The following is an 11,079-nucleotide window of genomic DNA, read 5'->3' as shown; positions in this document are numbered from 1 at the left end:
CCTCCCTCACCTTTGTTGTTGAGTCCTCGCTTAACACCCACCACCACCACCTCACATTCACCAGAAGAGACGAATTATTTTTTATTCTCAAGGAGTAAATACCATTAGTCTGAAAAAGTCTTCCTTGAGGTCGTCGTTCCTTCCTTTTGAAGTCGACCGCCCAAGGCTAGCCACCCACCTCGCTTCTTTTTATCGCCCACCCACAACAAAACCCCTTCTCTCTCTCCCATCCTCCCACACAAACCTCTCCCACTCACAACCATTCACAAACTTCTTCCATCTTCACAAATCTTTCAGGATCCAGGCACCTCAACCTGTATCCATCCATCCAAATCCTTACCTTGTCAACCCCATTCACAACTACTCACGCGTCTTGCGACCCCAACTACTCACTTCACCCCTGACCTTTACCAAAAATGGTCGCCATCGCCCTCGCTGGCTCCTCGCCCAAGGGCAAGGGAGTCACAATGAGCATTCTCCTGCTCGTCACCACCTTCCTCGTTGGTCTTGCCGCTGGCTTTGAGATCAGTGGCTTCGACCGCAACTGGACGATGGACATTGACCCCTCCAACCCCATCACCCGCCCCGAGTTTGCTGGCATCAACCTCAACCTCACCAACCACACCGAGTCCGCCTTCAAGCTCCCGAAGGAGAGTGAGATCAACTGGAAGAGTCCTCCTCTCTGGGCCATCCGTCCCGAGCAGCGCCCTGCCTTCCTCGCTGGTGGTGCTTCTGCCCTCGACGCTTTCAAGAATGGCGATGACATCAACCCCTGTGAGGAGCGCCGCTGGGGTGCCACTCTCTACGAGACTTACTACGAGGATCGTTGCCCTGCCAAGTTCCACACTGACGGCATTCGCTCTGCTGCAAGCGCCTTCGGCACCTGCGAGAAGTGGAACTCTGTCGATGGTGGCCTCGAGTGCGCCTCTTTCTGCCAGATGCAGACTCACTTCGAGTGGGCTCAGGAAGCGCCTTTCCCCAACTCTGACTGCCACTACCCCGTCAAGTGCAAGCTTGCTGTCAGCGACAAGACCTCCGTCGGCTGGTCTATCAACCTCAGCCCCAAGGTTGGCAAGGCTCTCAAGCTCGGCATCTCTGGTAACTACCACAATAACCACGACTTGGCCACCAATCATGCCTACGATATCGACATGACTGAAGAGCTTCCCTGCGGCTACTTCACCTTCGTTCCCGTCAAGAAGGTTGTCTGGTAAGCACTTCCTCCTCCTAGCACATCTGATCATTTGGCTAACATTCTTACCTAGCGGTGTCATGTCTGAGTCTCGCCCCGGCTTGACCCATTGGGTTGGAGACGATGGCGTCCTCGGAACTGGATGCTCCACCTGGGGAGGCCCCAACGGCAACGTCACCAACGGTGATCACCGCGCTTGGAACAATGGCTCCTACTGCGCATCCGACCTCTGGAAGATCACCGACCGTGACGACCCCAACAGGCAGGTTCCCGACGGTGTTGTCTTTCTCGTCTACACGGACTGCAAGACCCGCGCTCCCCTCGACATGGAGTACCAGGATCCCATCTACAAGCTTCCCGGCGTCGCCCTCGACCACACCACCGTTCGCGCTCTCCACGACTCCTGGATCACCAACTTCTGCTGGTTCGGAGACTTTGACACGACCGACGGCTACAAGAAGCTCTTCATGATCGGCTCCGGCTTCGAGGACAACCGGATTGGAGATCACGACGGTACTGGCCTCATCAAGTCGATCCGGGAGTGCGCGGGAGGCGACCTCCAGAACGTCACTTGGCGGTGGTTCAACCCCAACGAGACCGACACCAACCCGAAGATGCAGGGCGCCTTCTGGCAGCTCGAGGCCATGTATCCAGTCGACAAGAATGGCGGCTGCGTCGGCAACGTCATCATGGACGCTGGTGGCAAGCAGATGGACCGGTGCCAGGATGGCAGTTAGACATCTCGCGACTCACTCATCATGATTATCGACACGAATGGATGAAGATATTTCTCTATGGTCTTGGTAACGTGGTTAGTTAGCTACCTTAGACAGACATTGGGGATAGAAAGGCTCTAGAGATAGAAAAGGCTCTCGAGATACGCAATCAGAACAAGAAGAATTCTGCACACTACAAGCTTTTCCCTCTCCCCTCCTGACTTGTGACATGTCTCTTCCCATGCCTCAGACCTCGCGCATGTCGTCCATTGATCGCACGATCTTCTCCGTCTCCTCCATCTCACGTGTAAGAATTGATCGGAACGAGAGGTTATGCATCAATCGCATGATCGCCACCAAATGTGGTCCTGCTCTGTGGCACCATGATACAAACTTCCAGACCCCTCAGGAAGAGACGGCGTTCGGGTGACTCGGGGGCGCTCCTCAGCCAAAGCGACGGCACGATCCAAACCTTCTCCCCACCTCTCCGACCTGCCGAACGCGAGCTCGCATCGCCGCATCCCTCCGGCATTGGCAGACTCGGGCTTCATCCGCGCCTTACTGAAGCGCCCTGCACGCCGAAACCATCGTCCGTCGGATTGGCCGAGGCGGTGATGCGAAACCCGTGCCTTCTTTCTGGGGGTCTGGCGAGGGAGGTGCGTAATTCCCCCTTTGCCGATTTGTCCAGAGTTTACGAACGTCGCAAACTAAGCCGTTGTTTTCTTTGTTTAGTCACTATGTACGCGCGGGATCGAACTCATCCCATCTCCCATCTCCCCAGCAAACCTTCGTCGCAGCTTTCTCAGAGCCCCATGTTCCCTACTGTCGATGCGAGGAGAGAGCTCAATGACGCGAATCCGAACGAACGGAGTAAACATTTAAAGCCCGCCTCACCTCACTCCCCGAGTCCCTGCCCGCCATGACCTACCTTACCTGCGGGATACATAGCCTCAGACGGCGAAAGCAGACGATAACAGCGACACCATGGCCCTCGACACCCTCCCAGTCCTCGTGATCATCGGCGGCGGCGGCATCGGCCTCGCGACAGCCCTCCGCCTCGGAAAAGGCCACCACATCCTCCTCGCCTCCCGCTCCCAGTCAACCCTCGCCGGCGCCTCCGAGGCCCTCAAGCAGGCGGGCCACAAGTTCACGACCCAGCAGGTCGACGTCGCGGACTACGCCTCGGTCGCGGCCGTGGCCGAGACGGCCGCCTCGCTCGGCGGCGCCATCGGCACCGTCGTGCTCACCTCGGCCATCTCGCCCTCGATGGGCAGCTCCAAGAAGATCATGGAGGTGGACGTGCTCGGGACGGCCAACGCCATCGCGGCGTTCGGGAACGAGGTCGAGATGCCGCGCGGCTCGAGCTTCGTGTGCGTGGGCAGCATGGCGCAGCACATGAGCCCGCCGCTCTCGCCGGAGCTGGAGACGCACCTGGCGACCGCGCCGCTGGATAAGCTGCTCACGAACGACGAGCTGTGGGAGCTGGCACTGACGCACGAGGGCGCCGCGTATTGCGTCGCGAAGAGGGCGAATGTGCTCCGTGTGCAGGCTGCTGCTGCGAGCGAGGCGTTCGCGGGGAAGGGGGTGAGGGTGAACTGCGTGAGTCCCGGGACGACGGATACGAAGATGTTGAGGGAGGAGATGGCTGGGGGGTCCGGGGACGGGATCAGGGCGATGATTGAGGCGTTGCCGGTGAAGAGGGCCGGGACGGCGGATGAGATGGCTGAGGGTGTTGAGTTTGTGAGTCGGTGCGGGTATATCAACGGGACCGATGTGCTTATTGATGGTGGGTGTATGGCGGCGCAGAGATGGGGTGCGACAGCCCCTGGGCCGAGGGAGTTTGGTGGGAACTGGAAGTTTTGAGAGTTTCTGTTCTACTTGTTCTGGATATATTGAGTCGAACGCAGCGAAAACAATGACTTTGTCTGGCAGACTATGTTCATGATGTTCATCAATGTTTGCCGTCCGTGCTCTTGACTCCGGCATTTGCGTCATCAGGCTCGCCAACGGAACTCTCCTTGGCAGCTTCTCTCGCCTTCTTCTTATCGTCCCACTTGAACGCAAAGTGTATCCCGATGAAGATCACCACGGCCACCAGCGCGAACGCGAGATACAGCTTCGACCCGATCCTCCAGTTCGGTGCTTCCGAGGCGGGGAAGGCGGCGATGGGGATGAAGGCGCTCATGATGTACGCGATGACGGTGCCGCTGGCGAACAACACGGTGCGCACCTCGGGCTCGTGCTGGAGATGAGCCGAACCCCACGAACAAAGGAGCATGGTCGAGACACTGATATGTGTTACATGTGCGGATCTTCAAGGCATGGTGTTGGTGTTGACTTACGCTCCGATGTAGTTCATGTACCAGCCGGCCATGTATGCTTGCTCATTGCTTGGGCGGACGATCAGGATAATCTGCGAGGCGATGTTGATAGCCTATGCGTAATCAGCACGGAGAGTTCGCTTCTCTGTGTCACTTTGGCAACATACCGAATGGATAAGCAAGAACGGGAGGTGGACGCCAAAGTAGCCGCTGAAACCGCTGAACAAGAGTTCGGAGATAAGCTGCACACCTTGACCGGCAATCGGTAGGTAGTTGAGCATGGCTACAGAGCTTTTCCTTCGGTCAGAGTAAATCCAGAGACGCGGAATCCCGGTAGTGAACTCACTATTTGGCTGTACCGTCGGGATTCTTCAGGGACTTGAGCCACAGGTTGAAGTAGCTGGCGGGCGTGAAGTTGCCACCGATGGGCCACGCGACTAGAAATCACGGGTCAGAATTCTGTTACGAGGATTACCCGTTCCAAGACCCAGCGGGAAAAGACGTACTTGCGATCGCCCAGAGCTGCCAAAAGGTGAAGCACCTCAGGAAGGACTTGACGGTAATACCAATCTGCGGCTTGCGGCCGACCCGGCGGCCACGCGCGAGGGCGATCTCGATGTGTCTAGGCGTCATATAAAACTTGGAAAGAGGGTTCGGACGTTCAGGCTGGATGTTCGATCAGATATGAGCACCGAAGGATGTTCGGAATCAGAACTTACATAGCCGGGGAGGATGAAGAAAGCCGCGAGAGCCACGACGATGGTACAGGCACCCTTTATCGCAATATGTTAGCTTCATCTACACAGGCTCGAAGACCTTCGATTTGGCTTACATTGATGATGAAAGCCCATCTCCAGCCCGATCTGCCAGCTACACCTTCGAAGTTGGTGGACAGCGCACCCTGCATTGCTCCTGACAACATGGCGCCTGCGGGTTGGGCGATGTTGTAAAGGCTCATGCGAAGAGCCACTTCGTGGGGCATGTACCATTGAGATATCAGCGTGAAGTATCCGGGCCATGCGGTGCCTAGTGAATTATTCAGCTACCTGTCTCGGGGAGTCTGAAAGACGATCGACCTTACCTTCGAACAACCCGATGAGAAATCGGAGACCGTAAACCTGGTTCATTGTCAGCTTATTGGAGCTGTTCTCGCGTAGAAGCTTCGGAGGACGCTGTTGACGAACTGACCTGCTTGGCACTTGTGACAACGGACAAGCAGCATGTGAGAACACCCCAGATGAGCTGTGTTTTGTTAGTTCGAAGGCACGAAACAGTAAGCCTGTAAACACGCACCTCGCATGCCGGTAACCACTTGGAAGGACCAAAGTGTGATATGACAATGCAGGATGGATACAGCATAATCATGTATCCGATGCTGTGGTTCGTCAGCACCCACACCGTATATGCGCACATCACCATAGTGCTCACTTGAAAAAGGTGGTGAAGTAGTTGAGCTCATTTCCGAATAGGCTCAAGTCCTCTTTCATTCCAGAAACATAAGCATTGCTCTGGGACAGATTAGCGTGTGGTCTTCGTCATCGACAGTAGGGATGCTCACGATGTTTGTTTGGTCAATGTATTTGAACATGTAACCCAAGAAGCCAATTGTGAGGAAGAACAAGTCGAGACGCCCTATTTACGTGAGTTAGTCTCAGTCTCCGAAGCCTTCTGAAAGCTGGGTTGTGCATACACAAGAATGCTCTCTCTTCCTGCGGATCGATGTCATCTTTCGGCTGGCTATCAATAGGAGTGATACCGCCACCGGACTGGTAAGATTTGTCGGGTAGTCGGTCATTGGTGTCATCGGCTCTGACCTGACTGTCGCTGTTCTCTGGCACTCCCATTTTCAGGGTATTTTTGCAATTTAAAATGGCAATGAAAAACCGCACCAGTGTGCTTCGAACTACGCTTGTCCACGTCGTATTGGCACAGAGCATCGAAATAGACAACCAGCATCAATATATGAAGTTCCTAGTCGTCGGCTGCATGGTGGGATTGACACTCCTGTCAGCGGCAATCGCCCGAAATCTTACATGATGGTATCAGTATGCAATGCGAAGACGTGCTTCGCGCGTTTCCGGCACGCATTAAGTGGATCGTGTTGCCTTTCGACGTTATCGTGAACGAGGACTCTTGCATGCAAATGTTTGGCTCCATTTTGCAATCATCTAGGAAGCTTACGTGCCGTGTTGCCGGCCCTCGGAGTCTGTCTGCTGCTTCTTTACAGTCCTCCACGCTTATCTTTTCCGTTACTTCTTGCTCCCTCTATGCCTATCCTCGCTGCTAGTAGCTCTAGTGCTGCGCTTGTTATCCGTTATCACTGTATTAGTATTCGACCAGGAATAATAATCGTGGAGTATTGTACGCAAATTTGTGCTGTAACACGGCGATGTTGCTGTGGATGTTGCGACATTGACTAGGGAGAAGACGCAATCCATCCAACATGAACGCGAGTCTCCCCACACCCCTTGTTTTTCCTGGGTGTCAATGTCGGGCATCCCCCGACAAGCAGACAAGCAAAGAGCTTTGAGAAATTGTTTCTGTTGAAAGTCCAATAAACATTTTTGTTTTGATGTCAGCTTTTCTTGGGTCGCACCTGCAACTAAGTACTTATTGAACCAAAAACAAAAGGGCGCTCTGTCTTCAATCTTCTCAAAGGACATCAGTGCCCATGCGTTGTTCATTTCGAACGTACAATGCGTGGCCGGATCAGACAATGTCGAGAGACAGACAAGCCCAAACAAACCCTACAGGGACGCCTTCGTCTCCCCCTCAAGAACAGGCCTATTCTCCCGGGCCCAGACCTTTTCCATCTCCGATCCGGTCGGGGGTGGATAGATCCCGTTGATCTTCCACAACTCCCGCGGCGACTCCTGGACGAAATACTCCCAATCCATGCCCTTGCCCCCAAGCTTCGGATTGAGGATCGAGTCCACTCTGTTGAGGAAGCGCTCCTTGAGGGACTCGTCTTCGAAGTGCCGCGCGACGTGGTAGATGGTGATGGTCGTGAACTTTGACCGGCGCGCGCCGCCCAGGTACAGGGCATGACGGCATGATCAGTAATAGGGAATTGAGAACATCGATCATAGCGTTTCATATGACATCAGGGTATGTTCTGTGGTTGTATTCGAATAATAATCAGCTATCATCATTGAGGTCAAGGTCTGCATACAGTTGAGTTGAGTAATCAATTGCCTAGGTTAGCAATAGGTCCCAAGTCGTAGCATACCAAGCGGTTGAGCCATTTCAGTCTCATGGCAGCCAGGACAGTATCAAATTCTGCAATGCCCGCAAGACCAAGATAACTTTGATTTACAGACCTTTCCGTCCCAAGTCAAAGCTTTGATGGCGGGACCAAGTCTGGTGCCATCAAGGGGCTCCGCACCAACCAAGCGCCACTTCACCGTTGATGCCTTTCTCCAGCGCCTCACCCAAGGCAGCAACCGACTTGCCAACCACCCTTTATCTACGAGATTTTTTCCAATGCTCTCACCACCCCCCCGAGAGGGGGGGACGGTTGGGGCAGTGGTATGAGTGTGCCTTTGGCACAACTTACCATTGTGCAAACTCGCCGTCCTGACACATGATCCAGTTACATCGTGGCATCGATCATAGTGCCCTTGTGTCAGGGTCGCTGTTTCATAGGGTCCAGCACTTGCTGGATCTGAACTTTTGCATTTTTTGCCTATTATTTTTATGTCTTCTGTCATCTGTTGAGGATTGCACGATTTTGGGGTTCGAGTCTGTCTAAATCGTCTTTTTTTTGAACTTCTTTTTTTCTATCTTATTTGTTCTTCTTATTTCTATTTTGCTAGTTGTATTTGAGTTGTTCTGTTTGCGCCTCTGGTTTTGTTCGTATAATGCAGTTGCGAGGAATAAATCACGTCTTGGGGAATGGGGATTAAGTACATCACATGGAAAGAGCCAAGCACATGAGGTTGGCAGCATACGGGACAGCGACGGGGTATCTTGAATTCACAAATAATAAGAATCTTGTGTAGCGGGCGGTGATTGCGATAAATCTTCCTTTCCTTCCTCGATCCAACATTCGAAGAAGAGCGGCCCAGCCTCGACGGAACGTAAGGGTGTGGTAAAAGCGCCGCCAATCTTCGCACCTGGTACGGGGTTCGTCTTGGAGGCTGGTTGGAGTGACGGCTCGGAAGGAATCCAAGGCTGCGGGTGCTAGAAGATCGTCAGCGGTTCAACTCGTCACTTCGCAGACAAGTGATGACATACCCCTATCGGCGCCGGCGCTTCGTCGCGCAACTCCACCGCAAGTGTGAATGTGCAGCCCTCCGGCAAGTGCCCTTTCATTTCACCCGCGTAGGAGATACGCCTCAGTGCACCGCGGTATGCCTCGTTCACATCAACCCAGTTGACAGACCCATCATCGTCATCCTCTTCCCGTCGCTGGAACCTCTGCCCAACGCCAATCTTTTCCTTGCCCTTGCCGGTGGCCCAAACGGGAAAACTCGCGACATCGAATACCCATCTCTCAACGACAGACATGGTCTCTGGGGAGTGAATGACGACACACACTTTTGCGACGGTGCCGAGCGCAAGTTGATCCTGGATTGCTGCCAAGGCCGAATTGATCCACTCGCACAAGCCGGGATGTCGTGATTGTGGTACGGGGAGGTTGTGGGCTTTGGTCATGAGAAATGTCTGCTGTGGATAGAGTCCTCTGTAGTACAATATGGTGTGAATCGTGAGAGTCATGAATGTCGTGAAAGAGGTCAGGAGGGTGTTTGCCTGGGGGCGCGGGATGGGCACCGGGGTCCCGGAGGTTGACTCTGGAGGCTTAGAGCTGGATGACATGATGCAAGAATAGGAATGGAAAAAAGAAGAAAATCGAGAGATGTCGTCTTTTTGGGCGCCTCGCTTTTGGGAGCGATGGGGGCTAGCTGCTCAGGATGATGTTGAACGAAAGCGCGTCGAGGACGTGATGCGAATTCGACGCCGCATCACGTGCTGGCTTAGTCAGGTGCATCAGTGGACAGGCTCAATGTTCACTTTGAGAACAGCGGACTCATCACCAAACAATACGCACTGAGAAAAGAAAAAACTGGAATAATAGGGAAATGGTGAAATTATTTGGCATCCACATTGACATTGGCGACTGTGATTTGTTCCGCATTGCCAACTCAAGACCTATGCCCGGGCAGGACGTGAACGCACTTGATGCATATAGACACCTAGCAATTCCCCAGGATCATGTATGCGTGTACCGAGGTTAACGTCAGGGATGCAGAATGAGGGGTTACTCCACATATAGGGCTGAAGGCACCAGTCTGTGACGCCACCTGCTGCCACTCACATCCCGAGCTAAGCTCTCTATCTACCTCAACGAACCCAACCTCGAGGCCTCCCCAAGCCCAAAAGGCTCAGCCCCGATCGCAATCTATATAGCCACGACAACCCATCATCTCCAACACGTTTTAACTTCCCTTGAGCATCCACGCGCAACCAAACTTCATTTCATCGACATCAAGCAATCATGGCAGACCCTCTCGCCTTGCAGCCGGTGCTGCTCCGCATGGCGGACGCGCTTCCGACGCACCCCAAGGATGACACCACATCCGACATCAGCAGCAGCTACGAGCTGCCCGCCCTTCTCTCCCATGCTATCATGTCGGCACTCGGATTCCGCCTTCTTGGCTTCGACGAGGAGAAGAGGATAGGTACGTCCCTTGACGCCCGTAGCACCCTACAAGCGCTAACCCAAACCCCAGAGGACGAGATCCAGAAACTCGTCCCCCGACTTCCTCCTTCGTGGAACAACGGCTTCGGCGCCATTCGTTTTGTATACGCGCACAAGCAATCCTCCATGATATCCATCATTCGCGTTAGCCGCGTCGGCAGCAAGGTCGAAATCAGTGGCATGGCAGAGGGCCACAACGTCATTCACCGATTCGAGGTCACGACCAAAGACCTAGTCGATTCGTCCAAGCTGCCCCTGCGCATCACACTGACAGAAGACGGACCCGAGGACAGGAGCGACCTTGTCCAGAAACTTGAGCAGGCTTTTGTCTCCTCGAGTGCGGTCGAAGACTTTATCAAGCAATTCAAGCAGAAGATCGTACAGAAGCTCATTCCGAAGCTCCAGCACGAGGGATACACCGAGACACCTGACGACCGGGACGCGACGGAGCAGGCGCAGCAGGAGGCTCGGAGAGAAGCCGGACGAGAGCCAGGACATCCCTTCCCCGGAAGGAGGCCGCAGCCCGAACACCCCTACCCGATTCACGATCCGCTGGCTGGCCCGCCTCGACGCCCGATTCCTGCGGGCGACTTCCCTCCCCCGGGTTTCGAGGACGAGCATGAGATCAACGGCCCGCTGCGTCCTCTTGGTGGTCCCGCGCGGTCACCATTCAACATCGGTCATGATGACCTGAACCCGCCCGGTCTCGGACCTCACGACCCTTTGAGACCTTCCTTCATCGGTGGAGGTCTTCCCCGTCCCGGAGGTGGGGGCGGAATGCACCCCACGTTCGATGATCCTCTGTTTGGTGGTCCTGGAGCAGGGGGTGACGGCGGTCTCGATCCTCAGGCGCCGCCAGGTGCTAGATGGGACCCCGTTGGCCCTGGTGGCATTCCCAGACATGGCGGAAGGGGAGGGCCCTTCGGCGGCGGCGGCGGCTTCGGTGGAGGCTTTGGCGGAGGATTCGGCGGTGATATTATCTAACCTCTGAAACGCAGGTTGCCGAACGGCGAAAAGGCTTCGAAATTTCTAATGTTATGTATTAATGAGAAATGACCAGAATGGATTCCCCAAGAATGAACATTTTACAAGTTTGTGTGTTCCCGTATAATGTTATATAATGCGACTATCTATGTGAATGTAAGAGCA

General features: G+C 54.4%; 5 protein-coding genes across 5 annotated transcripts; 3 read left to right on the top strand and 2 right to left on the bottom strand.

Moving 5' to 3' along the window:
- Positions 1-416: 416 nt before the first annotated feature.
- Positions 417-1,929, top strand: CkaCkLH20_07792 (uncharacterized protein; the record flags this gene model as incomplete). Its single annotated transcript, XM_038890508.1, has 2 exons — positions 417-1,210; positions 1,266-1,929. 2 exons carry the CDS (start codon positions 417-419, stop codon positions 1,927-1,929), a joined length of 1,458 nt encoding a protein of 485 aa, XP_038744116.1.
- Positions 1,930-2,892: 963 nt separating this feature from the next.
- On the top strand, positions 2,893-3,771 carry CkaCkLH20_07791 (short-chain dehydrogenase/reductase SDR; the record flags this gene model as incomplete). The annotated part of the gene is made up of 1 exon (XM_038890507.1): positions 2,893-3,771. One exon carries the CDS (start codon positions 2,893-2,895, stop codon positions 3,769-3,771), a length of 879 nt encoding a protein of 292 aa, XP_038744115.1.
- Positions 3,772-3,859: 88 nt separating this feature from the next.
- CkaCkLH20_07790 (major facilitator superfamily transporter) lies at positions 3,860-6,073 on the bottom strand (the record flags this gene model as incomplete). Its single annotated transcript, XM_038890506.1, has 13 exons — positions 3,860-4,196; positions 4,251-4,342; positions 4,397-4,520; positions 4,576-4,666; positions 4,736-4,895; positions 4,949-5,002; positions 5,062-5,255; positions 5,311-5,347; positions 5,418-5,471; positions 5,523-5,604; positions 5,658-5,737; positions 5,788-5,861; positions 5,920-6,073. The coding sequence occupies 13 exons, from the start codon at positions 6,071-6,073 to the stop codon at positions 3,860-3,862; spliced, it is 1,533 nt and encodes a 510-aa protein (XP_038744114.1).
- A 903-nt stretch (positions 6,074-6,976) lies between these two features.
- Positions 6,977-9,047, bottom strand: CkaCkLH20_07789 (HORMA domain-containing protein; the record flags this gene model as incomplete). Its single annotated transcript, XM_038890505.1, has 3 exons — positions 6,977-7,240; positions 8,304-8,411; positions 8,466-9,047. 3 exons carry the CDS (start codon positions 9,045-9,047, stop codon positions 6,977-6,979), a joined length of 954 nt encoding a protein of 317 aa, XP_038744113.1.
- Positions 9,048-9,726: 679 nt separating this feature from the next.
- CkaCkLH20_07788 (pi31 proteasome regulator) lies at positions 9,727-10,914 on the top strand (the record flags this gene model as incomplete). Its single annotated transcript, XM_038890504.1, has 2 exons — positions 9,727-9,910; positions 9,962-10,914. 2 exons carry the CDS (start codon positions 9,727-9,729, stop codon positions 10,912-10,914), a joined length of 1,137 nt encoding a protein of 378 aa, XP_038744112.1.
- Between the last annotated feature and the right edge of the window lie 165 nt (positions 10,915-11,079).

Source organism: Colletotrichum karsti, assembly GCF_011947395.1.
Source record: "Colletotrichum karsti strain CkLH20 chromosome Unknown Scaffold25, whole genome shotgun sequence".
Taxonomy (NCBI): Eukaryota; Fungi; Ascomycota; class Sordariomycetes; order Glomerellales; family Glomerellaceae; genus Colletotrichum; species Colletotrichum karsti.
The sequence above is the reverse complement of the archived record's forward strand: the minus strand, read 5'-3'. Positions and strand labels throughout refer to the sequence as shown.